The sequence below is a fragment of the Giraffa tippelskirchi genome, chromosome 4 (genome assembly GCF_054371585.1).
Source record: "Giraffa tippelskirchi isolate mGirTip1 chromosome 4, T2T-mGirTip1v1.2.pri, whole genome shotgun sequence".
Taxonomy (NCBI): domain Eukaryota; kingdom Metazoa; phylum Chordata; class Mammalia; order Artiodactyla; family Giraffidae; genus Giraffa; species Giraffa tippelskirchi.
In genome coordinates this window covers 30,994,827-31,017,775 of record NC_137278.1, presented here as the reverse complement: position 1 = coordinate 31,017,775, position 22,949 = coordinate 30,994,827, and the positions used below count along the sequence as shown (strand labels likewise).

Below are 22,949 nucleotides of genomic sequence, written 5' to 3'. Positions count from 1 at the left end.
GCAGTAGCTAGAGGAGATGGATGGGGCAAGAGAGAGGCAGCCCACACGTCATTGGTGGGAAACAGTGTAATAGAAGTAGCTACCATTAACTATTGTTGTTGTGTGAAGGGGTCCCCTAAGACACGCACCAACTAGCACCATGTGGTACAAACATAAAACACAGGTTTACTGCATTTAATAAGCAGAGAGGGGAACACACGTGACCCTCCTCCTGCACTACTGTTCCACAGGTTAGGCCAGGCACGAGATGGTTTGTTTAATTGTGGCCATGCTCTCTAGTTTATTGAAATATATAGATAAGTTCATTTGTGTAATATTTTAGATTCCACATAAAAGTGATATATGGTATTTGTCTTTTGGACCTAGTGTGATAATCTCTAGGTCCATTCATGTTGCTGCAAATGGCATTTTCTTTCTTCATGGCTGAGTAGTATTCCACGGTGTATATGTGCCACATCTTTATTCATTCATCTGTCATTTGACATGTTTCCACATCTTCAGTTCAGTTGCTCAGTTGTGTCCGATTTTTTGAGACCCCATGGACTGCAGCATGCCAGGCTTCCCTGTCTATCACCAACTCCTGGAGCTTACTCAAACTTGTGTCCATTGAGTTGGCGATGCCATCCAACCATCTCATTCTCTGTTGTCCCCTTCTTCTGCCTTCAATCTTTCCCAGCATCAGGGTCTTTTCCAATGAGTCAGTTCTTCGCATCAGGTGGCCAAAGTATTGGAGCTTCAGCATCAGTCCTTCCAATGAATATTTCCTTTAGGAAATATTTAGGACTGATTTCTTTTAGGATGGACTGGTTGGATCTCCTTGCTGTCCAAGGGACTCTCAAGAGTCTTTTCCAACACCACCATTCAAAAGCATCACTTCTTCAGCACTCAGCTTTTATAGTCCAATTTTCATACCCATACATGACTACTTGGCTATTATAAATAGTCCTGCAATGAACACTGGGGTGCATATATCATTAAAATTAAAGTTTTCTCCAGATATGTACCCAGGACTGCAGGATCATATGGTAACTCTTTTTTGAGGCACCTCCGTACGGTTCTCATGGTGGCTGTACCAATTTACATTCCTAGCAACAGTGTAGGAGGGTTCCCTTCTCTGCATATCCTCTCTAGCATTTGTTATCTGTAGACTTTTTACCAACAGCCATCTCCATTTTATGGATGAGCTTAAAAAGACATGTCTAGGACGGTGTTTATAAGGTAGATGAAGGCGCCCAGCTGGCCCCAGCGCTCACACCCACTCTCTGGCACAGGAGGAGAAGTCAGACAAGGAGCGCTGGCAGCACCTGGCAGATCTGGCCGATTTTGCACTGGCCATGAAGGACACGCTCACCAACATCAATAACCAGTCCTTCAACAACTTCATGCTGCGCATTGGTAAGGCCTCTCAGCGTGCCCTCTCCTGCTGTGTGCCCCCCCTCCCCAAGCAGGGGGACTCTGCCAATCAGGGGAGGGGTCTTGGAAAGACCTGATGCGCTTCGGGTGGGGAGCGTCACACTTCTCAAGCTGAAGGGTCTTTAGGTCAGTGATCAAACCGAAAATGTGATGCTCAGCCATTCCTGTCCCATGCCGTTTATGACGGCCTCCCTTCTGAATCCGGCTGGGGCTTGAGTTTGTCTCCCTCTCCAGGGAATCTTCTGTCACTTCAGTCCAGCCCATCAGGATTAACGTCACCCATCACACACTTACTTCTGGGGAGGGGGGTTCTCAATCCTGGGTCACAGGAGACCTGAAGTGCCAGGTGGGTGGCGAGAGAAACTGGCAACTTCTGCACTAAATTACTTAGCACAGCAGGGTGGCTGACGTCTGCTGAGCACAGTGAGGATGAGAAGACTTGACTTCTGTCCTCTGGGAACTCAAGAGTCAGGCTTGATGAGATCAGGTTATGTAACAAGAGCTTTGTGGCTGGAGTCAGGTGGAAATTCTTTTGGGAGGAGTTGGTGGCTTCTGTGATGGGGTTGAGCTCAATTTTGTGCCTCCCCCTCAGGAATGAACAAAGGAGGGGTCCTGGCTGGGGTTATTGGAGCCCGGAAACCACACTATGACATCTGGGGCAACACAGTCAACGTAGCCAGCAGGATGGAGTCCACAGGGGTCATGGGCAACATCCAGGTAAGTCCAGGGAACAGAATCAGAACAGTGCATGTGTTGCTGGGCACTGTGGCCTCTGTTCTGTGGGCCCAGAATGTTAAGTGGGTAGTGTTGCAGTCAAGAGCAAGAGTGGGAAGAGCTGCCTCAGTAGAAGGGAGGAAATATTTCAACTATTTGCAAAATGTAGGTTTAAGTTTTGGGTAAGAACATTCTGCCTCTTGGTGTGAACTAGCTGACATTTTGGGCCTCCAAGTGCTCCCCTCAAAACTACCTGATCTTTGTCACTGGGTCTAGCAGGAAAGCTCCACAAAAAAGGCAAAGAGGACAGAAAAGCAAGATACAAGTTGCCAAACAAGGTGACCTATGGCTGACCTCCTAAGAGAGCAGGCAGGAAGGCTACCTTTGGGAGAGAGGAGGGCTAGGCAAACCTTTTCACCCCCAACCTGTGCCCAGGCTGAAGGGGACAGGAGGGGAGCCCTGCGGGCCTGAGTATGGGAACTGTGCTGGGTGCCGCCAAGCCCCTCAGCCCAGGCTCACTCTCTAACCCCAGGCTCTCGGTTCTCCTCTACAGGTGGTGGAAGAAACCCAAGTCATCCTTCGAGAGTACGGCTTCCGCTTCGTGAGGAGAGGGCCCATCTTTGTGAAAGGGAAGGGGGAACTGCTAACCTTTTTCTTGAAGGGCCGAGACAAGCTGGCCACCTTCCCTAACGGCGCCTCAATTACACTGCCTCACCAGGTAGTAGACAACTCCTGAATGGCCTCCAGCCCTACAAGAATCCAAAGGGGAGGGAGAGTTTACTTTTGGGAATCAAAGAAAGGCCTTGGGAAAGGACATGTGACCAAGTCCCAACAACCAGGCTGTTGAAGTGCACACTCACATAGACTTTAGGTTTAAACAATCTCCTTCAGCCTTCATTTGTCCGTGGATGTGCGAGCTCTGAGGGTGGCCATACTCCTCCTCAGTGTGCCTCTAGCTTCCCCAGAGAGTAGGGCTCATAGTCGTAGTACTGGAACGTTCCTTCCAGAGCCCTAGTTCTTTCTTACCAGCCCTCTTCCATCCAGAGAGGGCTTGGCCACTGTGAGTAGGAAGGGCTGCCAGAGGTGGAACAAGGCTGCTGCCTCCGTGCCTGGCTGGGAGCACAGGTGGAGCAGCTCTGCTTCAGACGAGGGCCGCTCGCTGGCCACCACTCGAAGACCTGCTTGTCTGTGGTCTGAGTTAGGTGAAATGGCCCTTGTCCTGATAATCTTGAAAGGTTCTTCTGGAACCCCAGTCACCTTAGTCATGGGAGCAGAAAGTGCAATATTTCCTTTTACCTGGTGGGTGGGAGGGAGGGAGGGAAAGGGACTTTATTTCTGAAAGAAAAATATATAAACAGATCTTCTACATTTATATTTTTAACTTTCTGTTAAGAAAACACTCCAATATTGCCTTGCCTTTTGAGCTCTTGCTACAGTCGCCTTTGCTACTGCTTAAAGAGAGAATTTACAGGTATTGATAAAGAACAAGACTGTTTTATTAAAAGCTTTATTCAACTTGAATTTATGATCATTTGTGCCAATTCTGTTAACTCCCCTCATCTGAGAAGTGCTTCGCTCTCTCCCACACTGGTCCTTACTGTGTGCCTGGAAGGCAAGAACTTAAACTAAAACCTCCTCTCATTCTTAGGCTGCTTCCTTCTAGACGGTGGTCCAAGCTGGCCCAGCCATCCCCCTGTGCTCCTCCCAGGGGTACCTGTGGCGCCCACACCTGCAGGCTGCTGCTTGGCCATCAGTTCTAGGATGAGACCATTTTAGAGTGAGGCCAGAATACAGCTCAGGGCTTTGGACAGTAAGGGTAGTGATGACACCTATTTGTGACCTGGCAAGTGACAGGTTTTCACATCCATGCACTGGCCTTACACATACTCCCAAGGCAAGGAACAAAAAAAGTGAGCAGAGCAGAGGCCATGGTTATGTGGAGAAGTGGTTCACTAACTGGACTAAGAGGATGAAGACAATTGCACGGCCAGGGCCTGGAGCATACAGAACAGGGAAGAGATACAGGAGGGGGGCCACTTCCTTTGCAATGATCAAGGTATGAGTAGACTTCTGATCATGAGCTGACTCAATACATTCAGTGCTCTCCCAACATGTTTTAGCAAACAACATTAGATACATGCAACCCCAATTACTCTATCCATAGTACTCACACCACATTCTTTGTAAAGCAGTGGCCGAGAATATTCCACTCCAAACCAAAGATTAACCACACTTCCCTTCTTAACTATATGATTCACGTCATATCACGAACCCTGAGAGTTCTAAGAACTGTCTTCTCAAAAGTCACAAAGTGAGACAAAGTTAGCTGAAGGTTTCATAAAAGCTACATAACTCTTCAATTAAATGGTAATATTCCGTCTCTCACAAAATGCCTTCTGTAAAAACTCATTTTCAGCTAAAATGTATGATTAATATCTCAAAAAGAACAGATGATTTTGAGCACTGGAACAAGTGACCAGGCAATTTTGGAGACCTGTCCAAAAATGTCAGGGTCAATAGACTCAAACTTGCCCCTGACCATCCTGATAAGGTGGGTGTCTGTTCTCACTCCAGGGACAGTCCTCAGGAGAGGAGTCTGAGCCTTTTAACAGTTTTCAGTTCCCAGGACTTGCCCACAAGTGTGGTCAGTACTCGTTTACTCACTTCTGATGCGTTCCCAAAGAAAATATTCTAGAAGCCCAGGCTCATATCCAGCTTTTCTCCTTTTCTTGCAAATGAAGTAAACACCTGATGTAGGGGCTTCGTAAGAAACAGGTTTTCATGGGCTGCTCGCTGTTCTTCCCACATGCTGGGTAATGCTTCCGTCCCTGAAAAAAAAAAAAAGACAGGATCTGTCAATCTCACTTAGCGCAACTGCAGAAATCAGAATCTGCTGCTGCTGCTGCTGCTAAGTCGCTTCAGTCGTGTCCGACTCTGTGCAACCCCATAGACGGCAGCCCACCAGGCTCCTTCGTCTCTGGGATTCTTCAGGCAAGAATATTGGAGTGGGTTGCCATTTCCTTCCCCAGTGCATGAAAGTGAAAAGTGAAAGTGAAGTCGCTCAGTCGTGTCTAACTCTTCGTGACGCCATGGGCTGCAGCCTACCAGGCTCCTCCGTCCATGGGGTTTCCCAGGCAAGAGTACTGGAGTGGGGTGCCACTGAGTGCTAATATTTGGGACCCATGGAGCTTTTTTTTTCGTTTTTGGTCTGGAGCTGAGAGGCTTGCCCCTTACTAGTCCAGTGAAATTTTGAGACCAGAAACTTAAGACTCTGCCAGAGAAATCTAAAAACCTATGATGTGAAACCTGCCTCCTAAAAATATTTTATCCTTTTCCTCGTTACCGTCCACTACGTTATGTTTAATAACAGAAGTCTTGGCCATCCCTGAAAAATTCCCATTCAGAGACTGGTCTCTGCAGAGCTAAGGGTATGCCGACTTGTCACATCTACTTGGCTTCACAGTGAAGAGAGTCTTGGCTTTCGCCACCACAGTGACCCTATGACGCAACCTCATCAGCTGTCTAAGAGGGGTTTCCAATGAAAACAAACTGTAAGCTGAAAGCACTCTGGTGGCGGTGGACTGAGCAAAGGAGAAAAAGTTGGATAATTATGTTTACTGCTTAACAAAGAGGAGAGGAAAAACTGACAGAAATAGGGCAGATATTCTTGGTATCTTACTGACTGTATTTTTCTGTTCACAGTACCGAAACAGAAGATAGTATTCTCAACAGGACCAGCTCATACAGTCTCACTATTTCACTCTGTTTCAATCATGTGAATAACACAGAGCATATTATAATTTCTTCCTGGAGGCACCCTTCCTCTTACCTTGAGAAGTAACAGTGACGTCAGTTGGAAGGGTTGTCGTGAGGTCCTTATACAGCAGTCTAGCACAAAAGGGGAGGAAGGACTGACCTTCCGGCTTCACTTTGTAAGTAAATGACAGCAAGTTGCACAATGAGTTTCTCTGCAAGGGCCCCACAAGAAAGGCTCCAAAGTCACTCTAATGGGGATGGGGATCAAAAGAGACACAAAGTATATGACAATCACAACTCCAAAGTGGTTATGATGCATCAAACATGTCTACCAAAAACAGGGCCCATTAATTAAATCTCAGAAATAAATGAAGGATAGAGAAAGGCCTGAAAAAAGGACAAATGATAGAGATTTATAAGATAATTAAGACTTGGTAGGAGCCTAGAAAGCCTGTAGGAAGCACTTACTAAGTCAATGGCCAGAGGCTGGAGAGACACTATTTCTGTTAAGAACTCAGGGGACGTCACATGTTTGGCTGAAATGCTTCATGTCTACATTCACATGTCGGTATTAACTGATAACCAGAAGCTTCGGTCATTCCAAATGCACAGAGAAATGCTAAGCTTGTAAGAGTCACTTATTCCCTGCTTGCATTCATTTCCGTTTTTTTTTTTCTTCCCTTTTTACTGCAACCTTAGCTCAGTTACAACCCTAAGAATGTAAGCCTGAGCTTAGACAAAGATGGACAGTATTCCTCTATGGCACTTTCAGAAACCATTATTCAGCTTTGCACCTATTTCCAAGGCTCAGCAAAGATACCTGGCACACAGCACGTCATCTACTGGGCCTCCACTGAATTAAAAATAACGCAACTGTACCCTACCACTTTGTGAGAGGAAGGAAGGGTCAAGTATAAAAGCCTGAGAATCACCATTCATGAGTAAATAATCCCTTCACCAGTACCCATGCTCAACATCATCCAGAGTTTCAACAGAAGAGGAGGTGGAAAACAGCTTGTATATAAATAAGAAATGAGCATTAGGATTACAACAGTCAAACTTCTGGCTTGGAATTATGAACCATTCTAAAGTACAAAAGAACACGTCCCTTTCTTTCAAGTCTATCTGGGCTCACAAAATGCTTTATAACATCAGATACCTGAAGTCGATCTGCCTGGTACTTCCTCCCCGAGTAAGCATTTAGGTATTCACAGAGAACAAATAGGAAGTGCTGAGTATTAGTCTGTAGGTATTTTGCAGATATCTCTTCTAGCGGAATGAAGACTGGAACCGAATGGTGATGTATCCAAAGTGGTTTCTCCATGACAAGGTCCACAAAGTAGGAATCCAGCAGGTTCCCCTCGAAAGCAGTGCTAATGCAGACACAGACTCCTCGGCTGGTCAGCTTCCCGCTGATCCCTGGGACAAGTAAGACAGTGGCTTAAGGGACGTGAAGCAAAGGCAGTATCCTGTTCATCTGTGCATCCCACGCCCCTCAGCTCCACCCAGTACACACACCATGGGCTCAAATGCTCACTGAACAAATGTCTAGACTCTTTCTTGACTTTGACTCACTGTGAGTTTGTGTTCTTAAAACCACAGAATGGTGGCGGGGGGTGGGGGGGAACGTTCTAAGTATCAAATTATTGAAGAGATTTTGAAATTTTCAATTTACCTATGGCTCCTTCTTTCCTGAGTGTCAAATAACTTACGGTAGTCCCCAGGTCTTCTCACAATCCTCTTATGATACAAATAATAGGTAAGTCAATCCTAATTTTAATGGTGAAACAGAGACTTGAGGGGCTCAAACTATTTGAACAGTGGCATCAAGCAAACCAGCTGTAAAGGAAGTTCTAGCACACGGTCTAACACATGTTGAATCACTACAATGAATAGTCTAAGCCAGTCATCAACCAATCTGCTGCTGCACAGGGGCCAATTTTGTAGGTAAAGCTGCCTATGAATAGCATGCCAGTTCTACATGTGTATGTCGGGGGGTGGGGGGCAAAATTCACTGTTAATGAAATAGGTCCAGGACTAATAATACATCTTGCAAACTATCTCACTAGAGAGGAGACTCAGACTGAAACAGGACAGAAAAAAATTATACCTGTAAAACGATATGCCTGCAGAATGGCTTTCATGTTTTCCTGTTTTCTCTCCAAAATTTCTTGCTCACTAATCTCTAATGTTTGGTCAGGTTCTACATTGGCAGTAGATGCTTTAACCTGCAAAACATGTAGCAGATCAATCTGGGTACAGAGGTGTAATAGAAGTCCCATGCCCTCACCTACGTGGGAAAAATGTAAATGCAGAGTATTTTTTTTTTATTATGAATCAAGAAATACTACTGTGGCCAGCCAGCTGGTGCTATGAATTCACAGTATAGGAAGAATCTTGTGGGTTATATACAGTGCCAGGAATCAGAAGTAGAAACTGTGCTGGCCTGAAGAACATTGCATTTGGTTGCAGTATGGAGTCTTGTGAGAATAGAAAGAAAAGGAGGTAAGGAAAGCCTAGGGTAAGCAAAAACAGCTGTGAAGAGGCAAAGCTGGGAAAGCTGGGTCAGACTGCAGGCTTTCAAGTGCCAGGATGAGAAATACTAATTATAAGTCGCACACTGTGAGCTACAACCCAGTAGATGCTATCAGACTAACTCCTTCTGAGACAACTACACAAGCTGATGAAATACCAAAAAGAAATAAGCAATCATGCAAGTAAACAAATAGAAAATGGCCTGAAAACATCAGAGAACCACCAAAATAGCCAGACTGAAGACTAAAGATAAATGTGGAAGTTAGTTGGGTTTCCCCCCCCATCAGTCAGTCGGTTCAGTCGCTCAGTCATGTCCGACTCTTTGCAGCCCAATGAACCGCAGCACGCCAGGCCTACCTGTCCATCACCAACTCCCGGAGTTTACCCAAACCCATGTCCATCGAGTCAGTGATGCCATCCAGCCATCTCATCCTCTGTCGTCCCCTTCTCCTCCTGCCCCCAATCCTTCCCAGCATCAGGGTCTTTTCCAATGAGTCAACTCTTCACGTGAGGTGGCTAAAGTATTGGAGTTTCAGCTTCAACATCAGTCCTTCCAGTGAACACCCAGGACTGATCTCCTTTAGGATGGACTAGTTGGATCTCCTTGCAGTCCAAGGGACTCTCAAGAGTCTTCTCCAACACCACAGTTCAAAAGCATCAATTCTTCGGCACTCAGCTTTCTTCACAGTACAACTCTCACATCCATACAGGACTACTGGAAAAACCATAGCCTTGACTAAACGGATCTTTGTTGGCAAAGTAATGTCTCTGCTTTTTAATATGCTGTCTAGGTTGATCATAACTTTCCTTCCAAGGAGTAAGCATCTTTTAATTTCATGGCTGCAATCACCATCGGCAGTGATTTTGGAGCCCAGAAAAATAAAGTCTGACACTGTTTCCCCATCTATTTCCCATGAAGTGACGGGACCAAATGCCATGATCTTAGTTTTCTGAATGTTGAGCTTTAAGCCAACTTTTTCACTCTCCTCTTTCACTTTCATCAAGAGGCTTTTTAGTTCCTCTTCACTTTCTGCCATAAGGGTAGTGTCATCTGCATATCTGAGGTTATTGATATTTCTCCCAGCAATCTTGATTCCAGCTTGTGTTTCTTCCAGCCCAGCATTTCTCATGATGTACTCTGCATATAAGTTAAATAAGCAGGGTGACAATATACAGCCTTGACGGACTCCTTTTCCTATTTGGAACCAGTCTGTTGTTCCATGTCCAGTTCTAACTGTTGCTTCCTGACCTGCATACAGGTTTCTCAAGAGGCAGGTCAAGTCTGATATTCCCATCTCTTTCAGAATTTTCTACCGTTTATTGTGATCCACACAGTCAAAGGCTTTGGCATAGTCAATAAAGCAGAAATAGATGTTTTTCTGGAACTCGCTTGCTTTTTCGATGATCCAGTGGATGTTGGCAATTTGATCTCTGGTTCCTCTGCCTTTTCTAAAACCAGCTTGAACATCTGGAAGTTCACAGTTCACGTATTGCTGAAGCCTGGCTTGGAGAATTTTGAGCATTACTTTACTAGCATGTGAGATGAGTGTATTTGTGCGGTAGTTTGAGCATTCTTTGGCATTGCCTTTCTTTGGGATTGGAATGAAAACTGACCTTTCCCAGTCCTGTGGCCACTGCTGAGTTTTGCAAATTTGCTGGCATATTGAGCGCAGTACTTTCACAGCATCATCTTTCAGGATTTGAAATAGCTCCACTGGAATTCCATCACCTCCACTAGCTTTGTTCGTAGTGATGCTTTCTAAGGCCCACTTGACTTCACATTCCAGGATGTCTGGCTCTATCACATGGCATACAGGCCAAACAGAAAGCTACAGGCTAGATTCTGCAGCAGTCTCACAGTGCCAGGGCAACAGAAACTGAAGATTGAGGTTACCAGAGCAGACTTCCTATGGGCCAGGATATAGAAATGGGAACCCAACAGGCTGCATGCCACTTGCCCTTCAGGCATAACAGAAAGAAGCTGCTGAAAATTAAAAAGCTAAGCAGATTGTGGAAGTCAGAGCCTGCCAAAGAAGATGGATCTTGACACATCTGTCCTAGCACACCCAAGCTTTCAAGTAAGGCCTCCACAAAGGACTACACTCTACGAATGAGGGCAAACCAGAAACAGATGACCTCAGCTAGTTGATAGTGATGTGCCCATACACTATATGCCTGTCAGAAAAAAATTGAAATTTTTTCTGAAAGAAGACAGCATAGTTCAGAATCCCTATTTTTTTCAAACAAACACTACCCATGATTGAATTAAAAAGAAAAGTTACCAAGCATATCAGGAAGGAGGAACAGATGGCTGAAAACCAGAAGGAAAAAGAAGACAACAGAAGCAGATCTGAGAGGATTCAGCTATTTTGTTATCAGACATAGTCATTAACAGATTAAAGGATGGAAAACTCATACCAAAGGGCTGGAATCTATTAAAAAGAATCAGATGAAAATCTTGAATCCAAAAAATACAGTAACAGAAATCAAGAATTCAATGGGTTTAAAAGCCGACTGGACACATAAGGAAAGTGGGAAATAGGTATATTTTCATAGCTAGATTAAAGCAGAGTAAAGATATAAGAGATCACAGTAAAAACAAAAACTCCACACATGGAAGCCCCAGAAATAAAGAAAAAGAACAAGACAGATACATTACTTGAAGAGATACTGGGCAAATTTTCCAAACAAATGAAAACTGCAAGTGATTAAGGAGTGCTGTAACACAAAGCAGGATAAAGAAAGAAAACCAATCCTAGCTACATGATGATGTGAAACTGCTAAAACCTAAGGACAGAATCTCAAAAGCAGCCAGAGGAAAAAAGACACATTATATTAAAAAAGTAAGACTAATATCTGAAAGAAACTATGGAACCAGAAGACAATGAAAAAATGTATTAAAAGTATGAAAAAAAAATAAATTTCAATCTATAATTTGAATACCCAGCAAAAATATCCCTTTAAACATGAAAAATATAGTGAAATAAGGGTGCTTTCAGAGACAAAAATAGAGAATTTTCATTTCCAGCAAACCTACACTGATAATAGTACCAAAAAGAGCTACTTAAACTGAAGGAAAATAATCCCTGATGAAAATATGGAAATGCAGGAAATGCAGTACTAAACAGCACTGAAAAGGGTAAATAGGTATATAACTCTATAGGCACAGTGACTATACAATGAAGTGTTTCATAGAGTTTAATACATGTAGAATTTACATACGACAATAACAACATGAAAGGTTGCATGTGTGGGAAAGAAAAGATGTTAGGTTCTATAATTATCTATGAAGTGGTTAAGGTACTAATCTAAAGTATATTCTAGTAAGAAAAACTAGCTTGTTTTCTCAAGGATAATCACTAAAAAAATGCTAAAAGTCATATAATTAAAAAGCTAATGGAGAAGTGGAATAATATCCAAAAAGTAGCAAGAAAGAAGAGAAACAAAGAACAAATAAAACAGTAACATGGTAGACAGAAATCTAGATATATTGCGTTACATGCTTTAGTGGCTCAGTCCTGTCCAACTCTTTGTGACCCCATGGACTTCAGCCCGCCAGGCTTCTCTGTCCATGGGATTCTCCAGGTAAGAACACTGGAGTGGATTGCTGTTCCCTTCTCCAGAGGATCTTCATGACCCAGGGATCGAACCCTAATCTCCTTCATTGCAGGCAGATCCTTTACCGTTTGAGCTACAGGGAAGTTCTTCTAGATATGTTAGGAATCATTAAAAGTTCATGGACTAAATACTTAACAAAGGCAGGCAGGCTGGATTAAAACTAACTATATGCTACTTATAAAAATAAGAACTGTCGAAGTTATACTTGACAAAGTTGGTTTTAAGGCAAGAAGTTTAACTAAAATAAAAGGGAACACTGCATAATGATAAAGTCAAAGTCATGTCTGACTCTGCAACCCCAGGACTATACAGTCCACGGAATTCTCCAGGTCCGAATACTGGAGTGGGTAGCCTTTCCCTTTTCCAGAGGATCTTCCCAAGCCAAGGATCGAACCCAGGTCTCCAGCATTGCAGGCGGATTCTTTACCAGGTGAGCCACCAGGGAAGCCTAAGAATACTGGAGTGGGTAGCATATCCCTTCTCCAGCAGATCTTCCTGACCCAGGAATCAAACCGGAGTCTCCTGCATTGCAGGCAGATTCTTTACCAACTGAGCTATCAGGAATAGCTGATAATGATAAAAGGTTGCTGCATAAAAATAAAAGGCTTACCAACCAGGAAGATAAAACAATCCTAAATTTGTCTGTACCTACTACACAGCAAAACTGAATGAAAGGGGAAAAAATGTACAAATCCACAATCACAGTGGGAGATCAACACATTTATCCCAGTAACTAATAAGTTGACAAGTAAAATAGTGAGGAAATGAACATCATGATGAACACATTTGGTCTATTTGATATATATATAGAGAGAATACAGTGCCCAAAAATGTAAAATCCACATTTAATGAACATGGAACATTTATCAAAATTCACCACATGCTGGGTCATATTCTTCAATCACAATGGACTTAAGCTACAAATCAATAACTAAAAAGATTACTAACAAATCCAATTTTTAGATATTATGCAGTATATACTTCTTAAACTGATGGGACAAAGGAGATATCACAATGGAAATCAAAAATATTATGAATTGAAATGATAATGAAAACATATCAAAACTTGCAAGATACAGCTAAAGCCGTGTGCTATGAATATTTGTGTCCCTCAAACTTCATGCTGAAATCTAACGCCCAATGTGATGGTATTTGGAGGTGGGGCCTTTGGGAGGTGATTAGGTCATAACTGGAGAGCCTTCATTAGTGTCCTTAGAGTGTCTGGAATTAGTGTCCTTATAGATGAGATGCCAAAGAACTAGCTTGCCCCTTGTGCCATGATGTTACAATGAGAAGACTACAATCAAAGAGGTAGTAAGGGGGACTCCCCTGATGGTCCTCTGGTTAAGAATCCACCTGCCAATGCAGGGGACGCATGTTCAATCCCTGGTCTGGGTAGATCCCATATGCCGCAGAGCAACTAAACTCAAGTACCACAACTACCAAAGCCCATGCTCTGGAGCCCATGTGCCATAACTACAAAAGAAGTCATCACAAGTCTGTGCACTGCAGCAACGAAGACCCAGTACAGCCAAAAATATTCTTTTAAAAAGAGGTAATAAGTCCTCAGACACTAAATTTGCCAGTGTCATAATCCTAGACTGCCCAGCATCTACAACTGTGAAAAATAAATATTTGTTGCTTATAAGCCATCTAGTTTATGGTATTTTTGTTATTGTGGCCCATGTGGATTAAGACAGTATGCTTAGAGGGAAATTTATAACTTTAAATACATACAGAAAAAAAAAAGACTTAATTAAGTATTCATCCCAAGAAACTAGAAGATATATGCCATGTACAATGACTGGAAGGATTTCAACTCTTTCCAAATGGATGTATAGATTTAGTGCAATTCCCATCAAAATTAAAGGAGGTTCCTTTTTGGAAACTGACAGCCAATTCCCAAATTTATGTGAAATTTGAGGGGCCAAGAATGGCCAAGATAATTCTGAAGAGTAAGACCTAAACTATAGGAATCAAAACTTTTCAGTAATAAACCTCTGGTACCGGCACAAAGACCAACAGACCAACGGAACAGAACAATTCAAAGATGGGCCCACAGTGGACCCAAAGATTCACTGCAGTACAATGGGAAAGAGTGACCTTCAAGTAGTGGTACTGAATGAACTGCATATCCACATGGGAAAAAACAAGTGTGACCTTCAGGGATTTCCCTCATAGTCCAGTGGCTAGGCCTGTGTGCTCCCAATGCAGGGGGCCTGGGTTTGATCTCTGGTCAGGAACTAGATCCAATATGGCGCAACTGAGAGACTGCATGCCACAACTACAGATCCAGAGTGCCATTAACTAAGACCTGGTGCAGCAAAATAAATAAATAATGTTTTTAAAAAAGAAGTAGTATGACTTGTATTTCACGCCATGTTACACAATAATCAATTCTAGGGGGACTGTATTTCTGAAAGTAAAAAGTAAAGTAAAAACTTTCAGAAGGTAACACAGAATGTCTTCGTGTTCTTAAGTTAGCCCGATATTTATTCAAAGGAAACATGAAGTTAGATTCTTAAATCAAACCTCATTAAAATGAAGACTTTCTCCTCATCACAAGATGTCACTGGAGAGTGAAAAGGCAAGTTGGTCTTTAAAAGAAGATTTGGAATACAGATACACAACAAAAATGTGTAAACCAAAATGTGTAAAAAATTCTACAATTTAATAAGAGATATAAGACCCAATAAAAATTCTGCAAAAGTTCTGAAAAGTTCATTTCACAAGAGAAGACTTTCAAGTGTCCAAAAAATGTACTTAAAATCATTAATTAAAAGAACTCAAATTAATTCACAGTGATTTACTATTACACTGTCACTAGAATGATAATTTTTTTAAAACTGACAGTATCAAGTATTGGTAAAGATGCAAAACAATGGAAACCCTATATACTGTTGCTGGTAATGTAAAATTGGTACAATCATTCTCAAATTCTGTTTGACAGTATTTACTAAAGATAATCTTTGTCCCCTGTGACCCAGCAATTCAACAGAAAAGTACGTATTTTTACATCAAAAGATAGCAACAAGAATACTGCATTATTATTAATACCCCCAAAGTGAAAGAACCCAAATAACGTAAATGTCACCAACAGTTCAATAAGTAAATAAATTGTGAGATATTTTCTAAGACGGAATAATTATATAGCAATTAAAAAGAATGACCAGGGGACTTCTCTAGTGGTCTAGTGGCCAAGACTCTGCGCTCTCAATACAGGGGTCCTGGGTTCGATTCCTGGTCAGGGAACTAGATCTCACATGCCACAACTAAAAGATTCAGCACAACCAAATAAAATAAGTACATACATTGTTGCTGTTCAGTCGCTAAGAAGGACCACAGCATGCACCAAAATGGATGAACCTCACAGAGAAATCAATTCGCAAAAGAAGACAGACAGAACCCAGTTCATACTTTTTTCATTTATATAAAGCTCAGAAACAAGTAAAACCAGTGTATGGTAACAGAAACCAGAATAGTGTTACCTTGAAGGAAATGACTAGGAGGATGGAGGAGGGAGACTTCTCAGGCACTGGTAATAGTCTACACCTTGATTTCTGTGGTACTTACCAGAGTGTGCTCATCTCTATAAAAGGATCTTTAGATTTGTGCACTATATACACATGTTTATCTATCTACATTAACATATAGATACATATTTTTTTATTTACTAAAAAAAAGAAAGGGAAGCGGGAGGAAGAGAAGAAATGGAGACAAGGAAGAGAAAGAGAGAGAAGAAAAAGAAGGAAGGCTGAGGACGGTTGTTGAAAATGAGCAAGAAAACTTGTAATTTAATGAAAAATGTATTTTATGAACATTTGCTTGGCTGTGCAAAATTTATTGGAAAATATAAATATTAGAAGAGAACAAACTAGCAGACTACTGCAATAATCCTACCATCTAAATCACCTGGTAAGTATTAAGACCTATGTGTATAATGCACAAGCTATGGTAAGGAGGAGGTAGAGGAGGTGGAGGAGGGGGGCATAAAGACAATCTAAAGAATTGACAGGTTTTACTAACTGGATCTGGGCTAGAGAGAGCTTAAAAGAGGGAAGAGTCAAAGTTTACTGTGAAGTTTTAAGTTGGGTGAAAGATGATTCTAGAAAGATGGTATTAATAACAAAAGTACTAATGACTCAAGTCCAGCTGAAACTGAGGTAAGAGGCTCATGTCCATGAGGGCAGGTTAAGAGACTATTATGAATTTACCTGACGATTCAGTAAGGCATGCCAACTGTTAGATGATATTGATATCAGCTGACTCTATAGGCGTGCTCACTTGAGGAATCAAGGACTGAAATTGCTCCAGTTAAGACCACAGGTAAAACATATTATTCAGATTTACTTATCCCAGATCATGTTAGGTTTTTACACTCCAGGAAAGCCTGCCAATATTGATCACACTTCTACTCACTCTGGCTTGACGCTGTTTCACTTCAGCCCTCAGCTTATCTCGCAGACGTTTCAGTTCATGAATCCTGGCTTCAAGAGCCTGTGCATTCTGTGACTCTTCCAATTTTTTACGGGATTTGCTCACTTGAGTCTCTAGCCTTTCCAAGTGGGCTAAAACACCTAAGGGAAGTAAAAAGGAACTTTCAAACAAAGCTAAGGATTTCTAACTCCAGGAACAGGAAGCACTTCAGGGAAGAACAGACGGTGACCCTTTCCCCAGAACTTTGTGGTCAGTTAAACTGTAGACAACAATTGCCAACAATTTATAAAACAAGAGGAGCTGACAACAGAAGTCAATAGTCAGCAACCTTTTAGGCAGAACACTGACCTACAAGTGGTTCCTTACTAGGCCACTTCAAAAAGGGAATCATCTAAATATAGCTAATCTCAGTTATCTGTGATAATAGTGACCCAGAAGAAAACAGGGTCAGAAAAAGTTTTTTTTTAATTGAGTTTTACATACGTTTTCCCAAAGTGGTAATGCATAACTGTTTGGATTTAGACATCCATAAAGACTTGAGTGAGTATTCTGAAGCCCTGAAAAGTATCAGGAGCATAGAGGTATAAAGGCACATACTAAAAGGAACTGTCCACCAATATTACTGGGCATTAGACAGGAAAACAAGCTCACCAACAGACAGAAACTCCGGCAATCTCAGTTTCCAAGAGACTAAAGACCAATATAGTTGAGGTCCTAGTTTTAAAATGCTAATCAACTCTAGCAATGAAGCATCTGCGAACGTTTCCTACATATTAAGACACTTATACTAGATCCTTTACTTGCAAAGAATGTAAAGAATTAAAGCGTTTATATCTCCTATACATTATGCATCTGCTAAATGTTTCAATGAAAAGCATTAAAACAATTACTTATCTAAGTTCCACAACCACCACTACAATATTATTTCCTCCATCTTTCAGATGAAGCAATCAAGGCAGAGAAAGGTAAAATAACTTGCCCAAGGCCACAATATTTATAATGACACAGCCAGACTCAAACCCAGGTCTAACCAACACTGGTCACTGCCTGGCATGGCCCCTTCCACGGGAGTAATGCGGGAAATGGCCCCCCAAAAGTTCTGAGAAGAAAAGAAGGCTCACTGGCTAGAACTGCAGCTCTGAATACGAACATTTAGCATACTATTGCATGCAACCTACTGGTCGAAAAAGGGAAAAGAGTTTAGAAACAAATAAAAGTCATTTTTCCTGCTCCAATGATCTCAGCTGCCTTTAAGTCTTCCGTATTAGTTTCGTTCACCATCTTGCTCCCAAACTTTGGGTTAGAGGAGAAACGGGCTTTCAGCCTGAGAATTATTTTGAGGAGCAGTAGTTAAATGTGAACTTTTGAATACCTCCGCGAGACTCGCTGTCTTGTCTTAAAGTATTTGCCAGTTCCATCTCTTCCTCAGATTTTCAAAAGCGTTCCTAGAAAAGTTGTCCAGGCACCAGTAATTGAGTTATCCTTGCGGGCAAAAGAAAATGGCAAGAATGTATTCACACTCACGACAAACCCACAGGGCCGGCCCACACAACGCAGGCACGCACCCCTGAGCCCCGACACCCCAAGCGTATTCGCTAGGACGCCCCTTCCTCGACCCGCCCGGCCCATCCCCGGGTCCGAGTCGGCGCCTACATCCCGGTCCCTGAGCGCTGCCGCGGCACCACACCTCTGGATCCCCTCTCTGGGTTTCCTCGCACACGGAAGGGACTGTTAAAGAGGCCGCTCAGCCTTCCACCCTGGTCAGAGCCCCGTCCGCCATTGGGTCTGGCTTTCCCTTTACCACCTCTTCTCTTGCTCACTCGAGCCAGGGCCAAGAATTCCCGCCATCCTCGGCTTCAAAACCAAGCCAAGCTGTCCCAGCGTGCTTTGCGCTCCCGCCGTACAAAAACATGGCAGCGCTCAGGGCCCCTCCCGGATCCCGGCATGCACCGCGCGGTAGGCCCGGCCTTTCAGCTGAGCAGGAAGATGGCGGCCTCTGACGGAGAGCCGCAGATCCTGGTACAGTACTTGGTGTTACGAAAGGATCTATCACAGGCTCCGTTTTCCTGGCCAGCGGGCGCAGTGGTTGCACAGGCCTGTCACGCAGCCACCGCGGCCTTACACCTTCACCGCGACCACCCACACACAGCCGCTTACCTCCGGGAGCTAGAGCGCATGCGCAAGGTTGTCCTCGAGGTGAGGCACTAGGCAGAGGGGTGGGACCTTGAGGACGTTTAGCCGGAAGTGGGTGTAGTTTTGAGTCCGGGCGCCTAACGTCACGGAGTGGGTGTGGCATTAGTGTATGTGTATGTGTAGGGGGGCGCCTAACATCACGGAGTGGGTGTGGCATTAGTGTGTGTGTCTGTGTAGGGGGGCGCCTAACATCACGGAGTGGGTGTGGCATTAGTGTGTGTGTGTGTGTGTGTAGTTTTGGAAACAGTTCTGGGGCTTGAGCTAAAATGTACAGTCCTTATTTATCCCTCTCCGAAAAACCGATCCAGGATAGGGACTCAGGGTTCCTTATTGCAAGTGAAATCAAACTGAAGCATTTACCTGGGTCTGACCCCAAAATTTGAAAATAAATGTGAACCCTAGTGAGATTTGAACCTAGCATCAGAGGTAAGGTTCTTTTGACAGATGGCCAAACAGATCTTACCCTTCTGTCAATTCTGCCTCTAGAAATGTATCTTAAGAAAACAACAAGATGCACCCAAAGAGCATTGCACAAAGATACTCATAGGAGCGTTTTATAATAGTAAAAAATGTGGAAATCATTAAATTTCCAATACGATGAGTTGGCTAAACTTCGGCCCTGATAATGGATTATTATGAAACTAGCCTAAGTTGTGTTTTTGAAGTACATTTAGCTGGCGTGGAAGAGTGCTCATGACGTGGTACTCATTGAACTATATTCTACATACAAAATGATCCAGATTATGAAAGGAAAAACTAAGTAAATACATACAAATATTAAATAGTGGAATTTTGTCTTTTTAGTAATGCTTCTCTTTCTTTTTACTTTTCTACATTAAGCACATATTTTATAATGAAAAAACGATTGCTTTCATTTTAAAGCAGCTTTCTTCTCATTATAAAATTTATCTAATAACTGAGGTGGAAGGTTGGGGTAATTCCTTCTTAGCTAGCTGGCAAAAGCATTATTTTTCAAGAGAAAACTTGCTGTTGAGTGTTGAAACATCAAATAGTAACCTGCAGGGAGAAGTCCTGAGAATCTGTAAGGAAGAAAAGAAACAGACAGCTTTTCCTTTGGATTCTTTTTATAGGACTTTTATAGGAAGACTTCAAGAAATCATGTGGTTCGGACATCTCCCTCTCTCTTGCTTTTAGCAGATAAAATATTTACCCCTTTTCTCAGATGAGACATCTGAAGCCCAGAGATTAAGTGACTCCTCTGAGTTTAAAAGACATGTCATGAGTCTGTTGTTAGCTTTGACTCAAGAAAGGGACTTAGGAGTCACCACTGATTAAATAAAGGTGCTCCTGTAGCCACAAAGACCAATAAGATATAAGACAATGCCACGATTAACTCCATTTACTGAGTGCTTACTGTGTGCCAGACACAGATCTGAGCCTGATTTCACTGAATCTCATTACTACTAGGAAGCATTATCATCCCATTTTACAGGGGGGAAACAAAGGTTCAGCTAAACCACACAACTTATCAGAGATCACACAATCAGTAAGGGGTGCAAAGTTAAAGTGTTAGTCGCTCAGTTGTGTCCAACTCTTTGTGACCCCATGGACTGTAGCCCACTAGGTTCCTCTGTCCATGGAATTCTCTGGGCAAGAATACTGGAGTGGGTAGCCATTCCCTTCTCCAGGGGATCTCCCTGACCCAGGGATCAAACCCAGGTCTCCTGCATAGCAGGCAGATTCTTTACCATCTGAGCCACCAGGGAAGCCCAGTAAGTGGTAGAGAAAGGGTTTGAACTCACTCTAACTTTACTATGCTGCTCCTGGTGCTAAAGAAGGAAGGAAGGGAAGTCAATGCCTTCTTCTTCAGCATGCCCAAAGGACTCAATAGATTAAGAGTAGCAATCCTGCATCCTCTACTTTGATAAGACAAACCTCTAGTTATCTTAGTGGCTTCTGCCTTTCCAGGCAAATATATATATATATATATATATATACCTTATGCAACATAACACACTAACGATTTTAATTTTCTGAGTGATACTTCCTGTAATGGGATTCAGCATGGGTGGTAAAGATGATGAGAAACAATTTGAGAAGGACACTAGAGAATCGTTTGCCCACTATTGAGTTAACAAGGGGGAACTATCCCAGCAGTAAGAAAATCCTTCTTGGTTTGTGTGGACTAGAGTGGAAGTAGAAGGGAGGTGGAAGTGATGTAATTTTAGAAAGCCTTCCAGTAGTCAACTCTTAACGTCAGAGCTGGCTGTGGGATTAGTGATGGCTGTTTAGGCACCAGAACTAGAAAATGTATAGAGCATAATTACTGACAGCACGTGCCCTCAGCATCTCAGGAGGGGAGAGAAAAAGCTCCATTTTATACATAGGAATATTAAACCTCACCCCACTCCCACCCCTTCAGAGAGTGAATGGCAAATGGAGCTATGAAGCTGTTGCTTCTGGAGACATTCTCTACAGCGCCTTCTTTGGTAGAGCTGTTCCTCCACTTTCAGTTAAGAGGAGTCCCCCTTCATACTTTTTTTTTGCTTTTGCTTTCTGTCACTTCCTAAGTGGGCTTTTCAGTCTGTGTTCTGCTCCTTTCAGGCCCCAGATGAGACCACCTTAAAGTTGCTGGCAGAGACGCTGCAACAGAAGAACATTGACCACAAGCTGTGGATGGAGCAGCCAGAGAACATCCCCACTTGCATCGCGCTCCGTCCCTACCCCAAGGAAGAAGTGAGCCAGTATTTGAAGAAGTTCCGATTGTTCAAATGACTGATGTTATCCATTGCTTTGTATGTTTGAGTATCAGCTGGATCCAGAAACTGCATGCCGTCCATCCCTAAGCACCGTGTACTCCTTTCAGTGACAATTCCCTCTTCCTTTTAAATTATGGTAGTTTTTTTTTTTCTTGGCCATGCCGCATGGCTTGTGGGATCTTAGTTCCCCAACCAGGGATTGAACCCACACTCTTGGCAGTGCAGAATCCTAACCACTGGACTGCCAGGGAATCCCCAAATTATGACAGTTTCTTGAAGGTCAAACACATGTTCATATTAAAGTTGTCATTAATAAGTATTTCCTCTTACTTTTAATTAATAAGTTCAGATGGGGAAGGTCGGTGAGTAGCACTATGGGTCATTGCTCAAATAGAAAATTTGGTTAGACTTCTATATAGGGTCAAGGAAATGCCCTTACTTTTTTGTTAGAATTAATATAGTTCTTTCAGTCACCCAGGTTTAAAACTTAGCCTTTAAAGTCCTTATCTCTTACTCATTTTCAGATCTTACAATCCTTGAATCTAGCACACCATCAGATTTAAGATACACAGTGATTTTTACCTGTTGTTAAGAAAGGAGAAATGCTGCCAGTTGAGACATACAATTAACTGAAAGACGTATTCCAATTTTAAAGATATAAAATTTATTTAATAACATATGCCAAGTACCCCATCTATTTTCTTATAGCTTCCAGTGCCACCACCCTGAATTGGGCTCTCATTTTCCTCATGAGTGTCCCACTGGTCTGCTCACCTAGTGTATCCTGGTTATAAGGCAGCAAACGTTCTGCCACCAGGTTTATGTAGGATCACTGAGCACCCTTGTCAGTATAGGGTCCTACTTGCCCATGGAATAAAGTCAGGATTCCTTAGCTCAGCCCTCAGGCCCTCCATGTTTATATTTCCTAACTAACTTTTTAGGTGACTCTTCAATTCCCTTATTCAAACTTGATGTATCAATAAAGACACTCCAGTTGCTGCCCTTCAGTCTCTGGCCTGGGAGTCAAATGTTAGGACTCTCCTCCTCCCTTGCCTGCCTCTGGACGTAAGCTGTTTCTGGCTCAAGTGCTACCACCTTCACAACGTCTAACCCAGCCACAAATGATAGCACCCATCTCTGAATGTTTATATAATATAGACAGTGCTTAAAAATAGGCAGGGTCAGGGCATAATGGAGGACTGGCTTTGAACAGGGAGAGAGAGAGAAAACTTTGTTGAGACTAGAGGAGAGGGAGTGGGGAAAAGTATGAATATACATAAGTTTATAGTGGAAGAAATACCTGTTGACTTAATTTTCTTCTATGAAGTGGGAAGCATATAGTCTTCCAGAACAGTGAATAAACTTTCTGAGCACCTTATTACATGGCATAACATAGTGGTTGAAGCTCAGACTCTAGTGTCAAACAGCCTGAGTCCAGATCCTGGCTTTCATACATTTCAGCTGTGTGAACTTGGGCAAATCACTCAACTTCCCTGAGCCTAGGCCCTTCATCTGTAAAACAGGGATTTACAGGAGTGCTATGTGGATTAAATGTGTCAGTGT

General features: G+C 42.7%; 3 protein-coding genes across 22 annotated transcripts in view; 2 read left to right on the top strand and 1 right to left on the bottom strand.

Moving 5' to 3' along the window:
• Positions 1-3,648, top strand: part of ADCY3 (adenylate cyclase 3) — an 87,839-nt gene extending 84,191 nt beyond the window's left edge. For all 4 annotated transcript variants that reach the window (XM_081592722.1, XM_081592719.1, XM_081592720.1 and 1 more), the window contains 3 exons: positions 1,272-1,395; positions 2,006-2,130; positions 2,681-3,648. In XM_081592722.1, coding sequence (XP_081448848.1) covers positions 1,272-1,395; positions 2,006-2,130; positions 2,681-2,863 — 432 coding nt within the window. In that variant the 3' untranslated portion in view covers positions 2,864-3,648. The remainder of the gene's footprint in view (positions 1-1,271; positions 1,396-2,005; positions 2,131-2,680) is intronic.
• CENPO (centromere protein O) lies at positions 252-18,681 on the bottom strand. 17 transcript variants are annotated; one of them, XR_014082714.1, is made up of 9 exons: positions 18,161-18,352; positions 17,846-17,955; positions 16,456-16,613; positions 7,994-8,111; positions 7,043-7,302; positions 5,957-6,131; positions 4,792-4,955; positions 2,988-3,423; positions 252-2,876 (listed from the first exon to the last, which is right to left on the bottom strand). XR_014082714.1 is itself a non-coding variant. In XM_081592767.1 (8 exons), the coding sequence occupies exons 2-7, from the start codon at positions 17,889-17,891 to the stop codon at positions 4,819-4,821; spliced, it is 894 nt and encodes a 297-aa protein (XP_081448893.1). In that variant the 5' UTR covers positions 17,892-17,955; positions 18,631-18,681; the 3' UTR covers positions 252-3,423; positions 4,792-4,818. The 17 variants fall into 17 exon arrangements, 14 of the variants coding, with proteins under 14 accessions (XP_081448893.1, XP_081448895.1, XP_081448892.1 ...); XR_014082713.1 differs by having other exon boundaries at positions 18,278-18,352; XR_014082715.1 differs by having other exon boundaries at positions 18,294-18,352.
• PTRHD1 (peptidyl-tRNA hydrolase domain containing 1) lies at positions 18,280-21,703 on the top strand. Its single transcript, XM_081592782.1, has 2 exons — positions 18,280-18,669; positions 21,232-21,703. Exons 1-2 carry the CDS (start codon positions 18,418-18,420, stop codon positions 21,400-21,402), a joined length of 423 nt encoding a protein of 140 aa, XP_081448908.1. The 5' UTR covers positions 18,280-18,417; the 3' UTR covers positions 21,403-21,703.
• The last annotated feature ends 1,246 nt before the right edge of the window (positions 21,704-22,949 follow it).

Coding starts and splice junctions, on each gene's coding strand:
- CENPO (XM_081592767.1), bottom strand. CDS start 17,891: ATGGAACTGGCAAATACTTTAAGACAAGACAGCGAGTCTCGCGGAG. Junction 8,112..16,455: donor TGAAACAGCGTCAAGCCAGA/GTGAGTAGAAGT, acceptor CATGTTTTGCAG/GTTAAAGCATCTACTGCCAA. Junction 6,132..7,042: donor ACCAGGCAGATCGACTTCAG/GTATCTGATGTT, acceptor CATCCCCATTAG/AGTGACTTTGGAGCCTTTCT.
- PTRHD1 (XM_081592782.1), top strand. CDS start 18,418: ATGCACCGCGCGGTAGGCCCGGCCTTTCAGCTGAGCAGGAAGATGGCG. Junction 18,670..21,231: donor TGCGCAAGGTTGTCCTCGAG/GTGAGGCACTAG, acceptor TGCTCCTTTCAG/GCCCCAGATGAGACCACCTT.